The sequence below is a fragment of the Misgurnus anguillicaudatus genome, chromosome 11 (genome assembly GCF_027580225.2).
Source record: "Misgurnus anguillicaudatus chromosome 11, ASM2758022v2, whole genome shotgun sequence".
In the NCBI taxonomy this organism is placed as follows: Eukaryota; Metazoa; Chordata; class Actinopteri; order Cypriniformes; family Cobitidae; genus Misgurnus; species Misgurnus anguillicaudatus.
This window is the reverse complement of record NC_073347.2, coordinates 17,828,244-17,840,620: the sequence shown is the minus strand read 5'-3', so window position 1 is coordinate 17,840,620 and position 12,377 is coordinate 17,828,244. Positions and strand designations below refer to the sequence as shown.

At 37.3% G+C, this 12,377-nt stretch overlaps 1 protein-coding gene across 3 annotated transcripts in view; it reads right to left on the bottom strand.

The window, feature by feature from the left end:
• The window catches only part of nrg3a (neuregulin 3a), a 366,558-nt gene that overhangs the window by 143,931 nt on the left and 210,250 nt on the right, over positions 1 to 12,377 (bottom strand). For all 3 annotated transcript variants that reach the window (XM_055170877.2, XM_055170879.2, XM_055170878.2), the window contains exon 2: positions 10,550 to 10,679. In XM_055170877.2, the coding sequence (XP_055026852.2) occupies positions 10,550 to 10,679 (130 nt within the window). The remainder of the gene's footprint in view (positions 1 to 10,549; positions 10,680 to 12,377) is intronic.

The window sequence follows — 12,377 nt, the reverse complement described above, 5'->3', positions numbered from 1 at the left end:
AAGTTTCAGTGGTTCATCCACTCAAAACAGGGTGAATGGCACTTTCACATTCGCTTTGCAGCCCTCTATCGGCCAACACCGCACTAAAGAAGTTTCCAACCGTCGGGTAGTGGTCCTGTAGTTCGAGTGAAAACTACAAAAACTTCCTTTACGGCAGACCTACAATCCAATCAGAGCCAGCTATGCTGCAGTATTTACGACAGTGGTAATGAACAATTACGCTTCTAACCTGTAGGGGGAGCAAAGAGCAATAAGTCTTTAGTGTCGCTTTAAGTTTTATTAAAAGTTTGGAGTGAGATTAGGAGAGGTCCAACAAGGTATCTGCAGAAGTAGCCCTTCAGCCCCCCAAATTCTTTCAAGTTTGTGCTAGCAATTCAATTTGACCTATTGTTCATAACTGACAAGCACCAACATAAATTCTAACAATTGGTAAGACCGGCAATTCATCCAAATAAAATCTTTTTATCAGTGGCGGCCAGTGATTCTTTATTCGAGGGCGCTCGATGTGAAGTTTGTCACAACATGTATGTAGTCCGTCATTTGTGTGGTTCATCATTTCAAAATATGTGTTCTGTGCGTCAAGTGATCTTATGTGCATCACGTGTCAAAATAAGTGACTGCTGCAGACGTGTCTAAGCGGTATATGATAAAAGAGCCGCTAAATAAAAGATACTTGCATAATCTCATGGGTAATCAGAGTTTACTGTTACGTGAGTGTCTTACGTGTATTTTGTGAACGTGAGCATCTCTTTTATCATAAATGGTTTTGACGCGTGTGCAGCAGGTACTTATTTTAAAATGCGTGATGCACATGGTTCACATGACACAACAAACACATATTTTGAAAACACAAGCAACACACATGACACTCCGAACACACATTTTAAATTTGCGCCCCTCGGATGAATGGTCACGAACCGCCACTGCTTTTTATATAGAAATATATATTATATATATAATTATGTATTAAATCTGTCACTAAACAAGACAACTGAACAGCACTGCTCAATGTAAATACTGTACACATACAAGCAGAACTTGTCGTGTGTGTGTGACATCAGAGTAGCGTGAAAGCAATTTTAATTTCAGACTCCGTATGATTTCTCAAATAGTTCTCTTGGTACTTTGATGTCATGTGTGTCTTGGTTCGGAGCGTTGTGTAAAGTTGAGCACATCTACAAACTCAAGACATCTATTAACTCCCAATAGAGAATTTCATGCGAATGCCTGCGCCTCATCCATTTTTTGTATATAGGAGGAAAAAAAATTGTATATAAAGTTATTTCTTACTTCTCAGCATGAGAATTACAAGGTGTGGTGTGAGCGTGTGAACTGGCTAAAATGTGTGTGTCTCACTGTGAATGCGTAACACTTGAGACCCCTGCAAATTGATATAATTTTAAATAAACTATGTTGTCTAATAGCTGCCTAATTATTATCGTCTTTGTCTTACAATGTCGGTTTATCCAGAAGTATCCGGCTTTAATTCGAAGGTGAATCTGTGTTTTGTACCCAAGTGTGAAATGCTATTGCTAATATTAGCTGTATCTGGTGCGCTGTAGGAGGACTCGGGAGATTTAAACATTCCTTCAGATTAACACAGTGTTGAAGCAAATGTTTCATCATATTAGAGGTATTGCCTCCCTTACACAAAATATCTTTGCCACGTGTATTGCATTTGGCAATACCACAGTCTTTTTTCAGAAAGTTTAACCAAACTTTTAAACATCTGCTGCGGTCAGTCATAATGCCGAGTGTTATGTACTGCGAATGTGCACACTGTCAACCCACACTGTAAATATATAAAAACTTTTATTTCAGTGGATGCAGTGCTAAGGACTTCATTTGGACAACTTCAATGAGATTTTCCCCAATAATTAGATTTTTACACCCTCCAATTCCAGATTTTTAAATAGTTTTTCTTGGCCAAATATTGTTATATCCTAAAAAAAACATACATCAATAGAAAGCTTATTTATGTATAAATCTAAAAAATGACTGGTTTGTGGTCTGCGACATATGTTAACACCGCCCCCTCCAACTGTTGTTCTGCTGCAATTGTTCCATTTCTGATTGAGATGCCTACTTTCTATATCAAATCAAGTTACAGTGGATAACACCCCCACGTCCACTATTTTCACTGTGTTTCGCACGGAAATACATCACAATATGGAAGTAAGGTGGATCGTGACATCCAGTTCACAGAGTCTTTAGGCTAAAGAACCTTTAGATTATAAAAAGGTATGAGAGAAATGCTTCTATGAACCTTTGACTGAATGGTTCTTTGAGGAACCAAAAATGGTTCTTCTATGGCATCATTGTGAAAAACCTTTTAAGCACCTTCATTTTCAAAAGTGTACGTTTTGAAAAAAAAATGTCTTGTATAATCTTGTACATGTAATGTCTTATGTCTTGTATATTCTTGTCCAACCTTACTATCTGTCCATTTTTCTCTGCTGAGTGGTCTTCAATACGTTGATGAAAGGGATTATTTACTGTCTTTCTGTCATTCTTTAAAGACTGCTTTTCATTTTCTCTTTCTGAAGCAGAATCCATTTTGTACAATCCTGTCAGATGTAAACAGAATAAAGGTTGTAATTTCAGCTTCCTTTACGCGAGCAGTTGACATGAAACACTTTTGGGAAGTCCTGCAGTGACAATCTGTACTCCATCTAAAATTATTTCAAACAGCACCAAGCAACTACTTTTTTAATCATTATAATTCATGCTGTTTTTACAAGCTTATTTTAATTGAAAGACTAAATAGGAATTTTTAAAAGTCATTTTGTACACTGCAGGACTTTGCAGGTGTAGTTTCAATCATTGAAAAAAATTACTTTTATTTTCACTGATGACTTGGATCATATTAGTAGCTTACTAAAAACTTTTTAGTTTACATGGAATAGACCATACTAAGATAACCAGCCAAATACTATTATACTATATATACTTTATTTTAGTAAGACTATGATACACTTCACACCAAATAAAATGATTGCTGAATAGTACACTTCTACATTGGCATCAGTAACTAAAAACATTTGATTTTGTGTGATCCTCTATCCATGTCGCATAGGTTAGAGAGTAATGCCTAATCACCATATCAATTCAAACAAAAGGTGTATCATTAAAATAAACTAGTAAAAACTGTCCATATATAAAGATATAAACTTTAAAGGGGTGGTTCAATGGTATTTCATGCATGCTGACTTATTAACATGGTTATAGAGTTGTTTCCTCATGCTAAACGTCAAAATGTCAAAAAAGCAGTTGGGCATGTTACATGTTATGAGTATTACTGTGCCGAATGCACTTCGCCAGGGTTCATACAAGTTTTGAAAAGTTTTTTTTCGATTACAGGTCCAGCTGATGTTTTAGGGGTTTCTATATGTATCACTTCTTTTTATGGGCACTTCCCACGGAAAACCCCGCGCACCTGTCAATCAGCGGGAGACGCTAGAACTTACAAACATCACATCACAGGACAGCTTTGTTTAATTTCAAAACTCAACAATGGCATGAAAGAAGAAGAAGTGTGTTTTTGGATGTAAGGAGAAGAAAGTGGAACAATATGGAAACAATGGATATAGTTTATTATCTGGGATAGCAGCGGAGTTTTGCTTGTGTGTTTGATACGCTGGATTTCATTGAAAAGTCCCAACCGGGTCATGAGTTGCATGCGGTAAGTAAGACTTCTGTCTTATGTTGGAAATAGGCGTGTGCATATTATATAAATGACACAAACATGTAGTGAATCATAAGTTTAACAGTGTTGTATAGTGTTGCATGACTCGTACTCGCTCCTCCCGCGGTAGTAACTCCTCCTTCTTCATTTTTTCGTACGTTATCGGAAAGATTCGGTAAAGCTGATCTGTCTTTTATAAATCTGATTATACTAAAGACTCTTCGGAGATATAAAGGATGTCATACTACTCTATAGGTACTCCAGATTAACATCAGAAATGCAGAAACAGCGTGTGTTATGTGAGCTTTAAACTAAGTCCGTAGACACTGTAGATCCAAAAGCACGTAATGCATCAAATACACAAGTTTTTTTGTTTTTTTTTTTGCAGCGCGGGACACTGCAGCCAGAGAAATGGTCACGGATCATTGCTTGACCAGATATGCCAAATGTCCTACATCCTGTTCTTGCAATGATGGAAAATTACATAGTCATAAAATCAGACAAGAAACTAATTCAGATTTATTTTGCAGTTCACAGTAAAGCTCTTCAATATATTTCCTTTCTGAACTTCTACACTCTCAGAAAAAAGGTACAAGATGGTACAAATGTTGTCACTGAGGGGGTACCTTTTCAAAAAGTACACTTTTGTAACTAAAAACTGTATACTGGTACCTCAAATGTACCAAAATCATACTTATGAGGACCTTTTAAAAGGCACCATCCCAGTGACAACTTTTGTACTTTTTTCTGTAGTCTAACCCTCCAGAGCATCGTATCAACTCTCCAGATAGCTTCTCATGGATAAAATTGTTTGAAGTGAACTGAAAGAAGCTCTTTTCTATGCACACAGCTTTTTCAGCACATATCACATCACTGCTATCTTTTTATAACATGGCAGTATGAGCATCACATGGAAACCCACTGTTGTGCTTCGTTCGACATGGGAAGGTCATGTTGGACCTGATAAGAGAGGGGCTTTTCTCTGCCTCAGATTTGGCACAGCAGTCTTGGCTCATCCACACTGGCAAAAACTTCAAAGGCAATCCTTATGTGTATCAAAGAGTGCAGAAAATTTAGTGAAAAGAAGGAAAATCAGAGCAAAGCACAGCAAAACATCTGCTGAGGCAATGAGGCTGTGAAGTCGACAAAGCCCCCTTTCTTAATAGACGGTTTAATATGAATACGCAGTCCACTTTCTGTTCTCAGGGCAACAGTGGCAGTAGTACATTAGTACTACAGTAACACAGACGAAGGGCTAATCTTTATAATGTTTGTGTCAGAGTCATGCTAAGCTACCAAAATCTGTGTCCTTTGGGGCTTTGAGTCCTAAGCGCACACAGTAACGGGATTGCAACTTTGCCAGTAAAAACCAACAAGCGTTTCTGTATTTACAGATTAGTCTTGTAGTACCACTCCAAACACATGTATAAGATGGAGTAGTGCTCAGTTTAGCACATAGATATGTACACTAGATGTCACCTTGGCTACGGCAGTTCATTGGACCGAATGCGTCAAACAGAGCCGCCATCTTGCAATCCCGCATCAGCGTCATTGTAGGCAATGGTGTAACGGAAATAAAATCACCATAAATCGTCAAGAATGCGATTTTCTTCGTTTTCTTTTGGTTCGTTTCAACAGTCAGACATGTATTTAGCATTGGGTCAAGAAAAAAATTAAAGTTAAAAAATTTTGAAAATCTACTTTTTCTATCCATAATGCATAGTGCTAGTAGCCCTAACATCCATACGCAGCACAAAAGTCCAGCATCATCCATGAATTCGAAGTACAGGCGGACATAGCAGCTTTACCTAGATACTTCCTATGACAAGACCCCTGTTCCAAGATGGCGGCGGTTTTGACGCATGCTCAGAACCCCAAGGTGACATCTAGTGTATATATCTATGAGTTTAGCAAAAAAGGATACTTTTTGGTAAACTGGACAACTGTACCAACTTGTCTGCCACTGTTCTTGATCAATGAATTACAAACTGGAAGAGAGTGACAGGAATTTAAGTTTCTCTTAAACTTCTCTTTGATTCCATTCATTTGGTTTGATATCATGAGTTGTGATGTTTAACAATAAAACCAGTATCACAAGCATTCGCAGTATAAAAAATAATTGTGAGACGATGTCTGCATACAAAAAGTCTGCTTTGCATACATTCATAATCCCTTCCTCGACAAAACCTCATATATTCTTGTACATTTGCATCTTAGCTTGAGGCCATTAACTGTTCACACCCAATTTAAATCACATAATACCACAGTCTATTGAAATTAATATTATGGTCTTACTCTCTTCCCCATGGTGTGACCACACACCTTCAGCGTTGTGTAGGTGCCCCTAAGCTGCAATGATATTGCCAGGGGTCTTTTATAAGGTCTTTCATCTCTTTATTTTTACCCAGGTGATGACACGCTGACAGGTGGCATTGGTGCAGTGCTTTTGCACTGGTGCACTAACAAGTCAAGCTCTTAAATGCTAGCCAGCAGTGAAGCTAAAATCTAATGCTGACCTTCTTTGGGCAAACCAATGTCAGATGATAGGATTTCTATGTTCCACTGCAACTTACAGTACAGACCTTGAAGCTTTAGCAACATGAAAAATATATAACTGAAAATCAGTTGCTATATCTTTAGGATTTTTTGAATGTATACCTTACACAGAACTGAGCAGGCTGTGTTTGAATTTCTTGGATATTTGAGTGATAGTTTAGGTGAGATGGGTTTTTCAGGATTTCTGAGAGGTAGTACAATGAGAAGACAGTGAATCATAAGACTATTTCCCTTGGGAAAAGAAACGGAAGCAATAGAAGTGATTCAACAGCAGATATAATGGCCTTCCACTCTCACTGATGCTGTGGAAGGAACTGCGAGTCGGATTTGATAGGAAGAGAGAAGTGGATAGTGTAATTTACAAGACAATCAATCTTGGTGAAACTTTTTTTTTTCAATCTTGATGAGGTTTTTTAAATACATGATTCAAACCGAATAGACCTATTATAATAGTTTATCTGTGACACTGGGCAGTAACTTACCTGACGTATAAATATCATACCAAACATAAAATTCTATTTTGCAATATTTTTATAAAGAAATCAATGCAGCTCAGGTCATTGTCACTCACTGAATTACAGTATAGAGTAGTCAATCTCTTTGCCCTACAAAAAAACACATCTTTATTTGCCAATGCCACTTTTTACTTGCATTTTTTTTGTCTGGCAAATGTTAATTATAGACCACGGTTGTGTGTCAGACAAGTTGCATCACAGACTTGCACATGGTGAACTACGCCATGTCTGTGACATGAATAACAATATCAGTGAGTTTTAGGTTGAACATAATGATCCCTATCGTGATAGTGCTTCAACAAACCGATGAGTGCAAACACAAGCATAAGACACTAAACTGAAGTAGGCAGTTGACTACAGACAGCTTCTGTATCAAATAAAATTACTATATATTTGTGACCCAGCCTGTGAAAATACATTTTTAGAGATTTTTTGTGACTTACGGTTTTCTACCTAAAATCATCATGCAAAATGTAAAGAACGTTGTGTTAAATAATGACCTTCATATATTTAATACTGACTGAGTAAGATTGAAATCAATGTGAAATCAATGACTGAAAACACATTTCGATGCTCCTAATCTCATAATTAAAGGAACATGCCCAGATTTTGGGAATTTTGCTTATTCACCGTATCCCCCAGAGTTGGATGGGTCCATACATACCTTTCCCATCTCCGTGCGTGCTGTAACTCTGTCTGACGCAGCCCCCGCTAGCTTAGCTTAGCACAAAGACTGGAAGTGAATAGCTTCAGCTAGCATACTGCTCCCAATAAGTGACAAAATAACGCGAACATTTTCCTATTCATGTGTTGTGATTTGTATAGTCACACAGTGTACAAATAACAAGGTGATATGAGACACAGCCATCTTTTAACAGTATACATACTGGGAACTATATTCTCAGAAGACGAAGCACTGCTACTTGGGCGGAGTGATTTGCACATCTCTCTGCCCCTCACCAGGGGCTTCTCGGGTGCTGTGAGCAAATCACACTGTTAAAAGATCGCTGTGTCTCGTGTGGCTTTGTTGTTTGTACACGGTGTGACTATACAAATCACAACACATAAATAGGAAAATGTTCGCATTATTTAGTCACTTATTGGGAGCAGTATGCTAGCTGAAGCCATTCACTTCCAGTGTTTGTGCTAAGCTAAGCTAAGCGGGGGCTGCGTCAGACAGAGTTACAGCACGCACGGAGATGAGAGAGGTATGTATAGACTTATCTAACTCTGGGGGATACGGTGAATAAGCTAAATTCCCAAAATCTGGGCGTGTTCCTTAAAATTAAGGGTGTTTTCACACCTAGTTCGTTTGAGCCCTCCAAAGCTCTCGCAGTAGTTTAGGGTGTATATGTGAACAAACCAAATGATCTCAGACCCCCCTAAAAGGACCCAAAAGTGAACCGAACCCAGACCACGTCCAGAGATGGTATGAGTACAGTTCGCTTTTGGGTTCTTTTGTGGTTTGATTTCTTTTTGACATGTGAAAGCAAAAGAGGTCCCGGTCCACTTTGCGTGTCATTTGGACATTGTATCAAAATAAACTGCTGCACAGAAAGCTGGGGTCTGAGTTCTTATGAAGTTGTGATGTGAACAAGAAAGGGTCTGAGATCACTTCAGTTTTGAAGAGGATCAAAAAAAGAACTGGCTAATCTTTTGGTCACATTCCTTTTCTGGTTTAATTTAAGTGAACTAGGTTTGGTTCTTTTAAAATATGTAAAAACACCCTAAGAGGGTTTACGCCTGGATTTCACAGGTAGGGACACGTATAATAATTATATAAATAATAAACAATTATATAAATGTTAATATATTAAATTACCTTCAGATGGCTCAGAACCCACTCACAACACACATCTTCAAAAGATACTTTTTTTTACCTATTTATTTTCACTATAAATGGTTGAATATATTTGTAACAAGTGAGTCATAAACCAAATCGCTTTGCTCTGAAATCAATCAAAACATTACAAACAAAAAAGTATTTCATACAGAGAAAAAAAGAGAAAGGATACAAGACCTTTTATAACCTTTAGACCCCCACTGTTATGCTCAATAGAGATCTTATAGCAAATCTTGCATCAAAAGTCAGTTCACAGATATCACTTTCTGTTTATCATGTTTTTCACAGCTAAAAGCCCAGTTTTGTGTAATCATTGAACTCTATCATGAATAACTTCAGTTTTACAAATAAACTCCTACATGTAATGGCATTGAAGCATGGCATTCAATGTTGTATAATATTATGTGAATGATAAGTGTTGCTCTAAAAGGCATATAGACGGTTTCAGCAGCAACAACATAAACAAATAGCTTTTGTGGACTAAATGCAATTTCCGGTAGACTTTTACATACAATCAATAACAACAGAGTCATTTTACAGTAGATTATTTCTGATAACAAGAGAAATAAATAAGTAAATTACCTTCATTCATATATCATATCTAATGCGTATAAACTCTTACATTGAGCTAATGTGAAAATCTGTGTAAAATTAGGTTCCTTGAATTCTTGCCTGGCTGCCAAACCTCTCCTCACAGTTGTGATCCATGCTTGTCGTCTCCCCTCATTTTATTTTCAACAAGGTATTGTTTCAGAGATCAGTTTAGCCACTAGCCAGACCAATAAATTATACAGACCGTAAGTTCACTTCAGTTCAACCAGGACAATGCGTGTGATATATTTCTTCATGTAAATGATTGTAGCATCTTCTTGTAGTGTTTTTATATAATCCATCAAAGACATAAGAAGCAATACTCTATGGATCTTGGTGAAATTAACTTGGTAAACCAACGCAATTTGTAACTATTTTACAAGGTGGCTAATCTGTATCAATTATAGATTTTTGTAAGAGCTGCTTTCGCCCCAGTGGTGTTGGTGTTTATGGATGGTGCTTCATTATTGTTTTTCCATCCAATAATTGCACGATTAACTTGGTACACATTCATTCAAATAAGGCACCACATAAAATATTTACAAATTCCTGTGATCAGGCTGGGTGAAGCGTGAAGTGCCATCACTGATTTGAAAAGCAGACAGATGTATGGCTGTCCCCAGCTTTAAGCCGGGAGTATTTCTTGAATTAATCAGTGCCAAAGCATTTGAACTAGCTAAGCTTCAGTCAAATAAATGGGCCACCTACAACAACATCTCCAATTACCACTGATTAAAATGAGCACACTTGGCTGCTGCTCTTCCTTGGCTCTTCACTTTAAACATGTGATTTGTGTCTGTGTTTCATTAGGCAAATGAGAAAAAGCCCGCTCATGCAAAACCTATGGCAGTGAACCCTTGGATCAAGAAAATGTTATTGGAAAATGGCTCTCGCACTTTGCACAAAAGGTGAACGCGTCAGTGTCAGAAAACCTCTGCCTCCATTTTGTAAATCCTGGTTTCAACCTTGAAAAAAGCCCACAAAGCCAAAACAAGCCTCTAATGAACTTCTGCAAAGTGCCACTTTTAATTAGCAGAGAAGGGACCTCAGACAGCTCTCTAGCTATGACAGAGCTGTCATCATTAGCATGACTAAGAGCTTCATGCATTGGTAAGAATCTCTAAGATGGGAGGGGGTGAAGAACGAGACCCGAGAGAAGCGAAAAGGAAAGGGAACGAGACAGAAAATGTTGAAAACAAGCAAGAGAGGAGAGACTGACTGGCAGATTGTTCCGAATGGATCATTCTCTCAGAAAATGGGACATGGAATTGTCATCAATCTCCATCCATAGTGATTCCATATCTTTCATGCGCAAACTTCAATCGCACCCCAGCGGAGACACAGGAAGTGAAGTCATACCTGCAGTGTTTGTGTGGGCCGCTCAGGGTCTCGATGACAAAGCACTCGCCGTCATTCAGGCAATAGGCCAGATCCTTCTCCTGACATGGCTTGAAATGCTCCGATTTCAAAGGCGGAAGGGTCGGTGATGCTGAAGGGCAAAGAAGAAAAGAAAAAAAAACCATGCTGGGTTAAATGAGTCAAACTGTTCAGACAGATAATACAATAATACAAAAGGTGTGGTGAGTGAGGCAAACAGAGAATAAAAGGCAATAAATTGACAGTGCCACATATTTTTTCTATTAATTTACATGTAACAAACATGAAGCGTAAAATACATTACATTAAATAACATTTATGTTTTTACCTTAAACTATTTTTTTTACAAATATCAACTATATAAAACATACACACTTTACAATTATATATAAAGAGTTGAGTTCCAAAATGTGATAAACGGCATTTAACAAAAATAGTTTTGTATTCAGGTCAGTATTAAAAAGTAAATTCTTAATTTTAAGCAAAATCCGATATATTTTCTCCCTTTTATCCAAATGCGATTAACGCCAGTCCTCCTTCTCTACAGAATGCAATAAATCCGCTCAACAAATCACAACGCACCATTCCCGCATTGTAAACAATAATGGCGGTGCTTCGAATACACACATAATCTTAATTTTCCTCATCTACTTTGTACTTCGTGATCAACAAACAAACAAAAACAAAATAGTAATTTTGATGGCATTGATGAACCTGTGGTGGTTTTCTGTGCCGGGGAAGAAACGTAAGCCATCAAAATCGAATAATTTACATGAGAGGCACTCGGACAAAGGAAAAATGCCGGCTGTTGCTTGTTCTCACACGACAGCATCAAGCTTCTGTCATGCTAGCACATTGACCCCAGGGGATCTTATGAAAAACTTTTCATTATTTTACTCAAAGTCAACGAAAATCAAGCAGGACCAAAACATTTTACAGCTGATCGCTGTCAAGCAAGTTCAGCAACAACATCCAAAGGATGACAGCAGCAATGACAGTGTTCTTAATATGACAAAGTAAGTGTTTTGATTAATGCCATTAATGTTTATTTTTTTAATCGGTGTATACCACTAGTCAGCTTAATGAATATACCATGGCAAAGATGAATGCACATTTATATATTGATTCAAAAGATTTATAGCATTTTGAAAAAAAAACATCATGGATTTATTGCATTTTGCGGAAAGGTTTTTATAATAAATCTTTGAAAATCAAATTATGGATCTGAATTGTTAATGTTATTATAACCTAAAGATGCTATGTGAAAGTTTGTAACAGAAAATAGTGGTTTTCATCTTGTCACTTTCTTGGTATAGAAAACACATTTTCACCGAAATTAGTGAGAATGGATTTATTGCGTTTTGGCACCAAACTCTTCATATAAAGTATTGCACTTAGTTTAATGGTAGGTTTACTGGGGTTTTAAAATGTTAATCTTTTAACCACCTTTCCTTTGGATTACAGCATTTTATTATACATTCTGACGAGAAAAAGTACACAAGGCTCCTGAGTCTTTTTTGAAGTATTTCATCACTATAAAATCATAAAATCAATACCTTTCAACATTTCCCCTTCTGCTTCACTAATAATCTAAGACATCTCCTCGGATAGCCGCCAAAAAACATTAAACTTCACTTTGAAGCAACATCAAAGAGGAAAACCACCACGTAATGCAAGATACATCATCTACACACCTCTGAAACAAGCCATCGAATGTCTTTTTTAAACTTTGGTCTGTATGCTAGTCAGGAAGTGGTCTGTTGTATAGTGTGCATGAAGCTAATGCTATAAGCAGCATATTTGGTTTCCT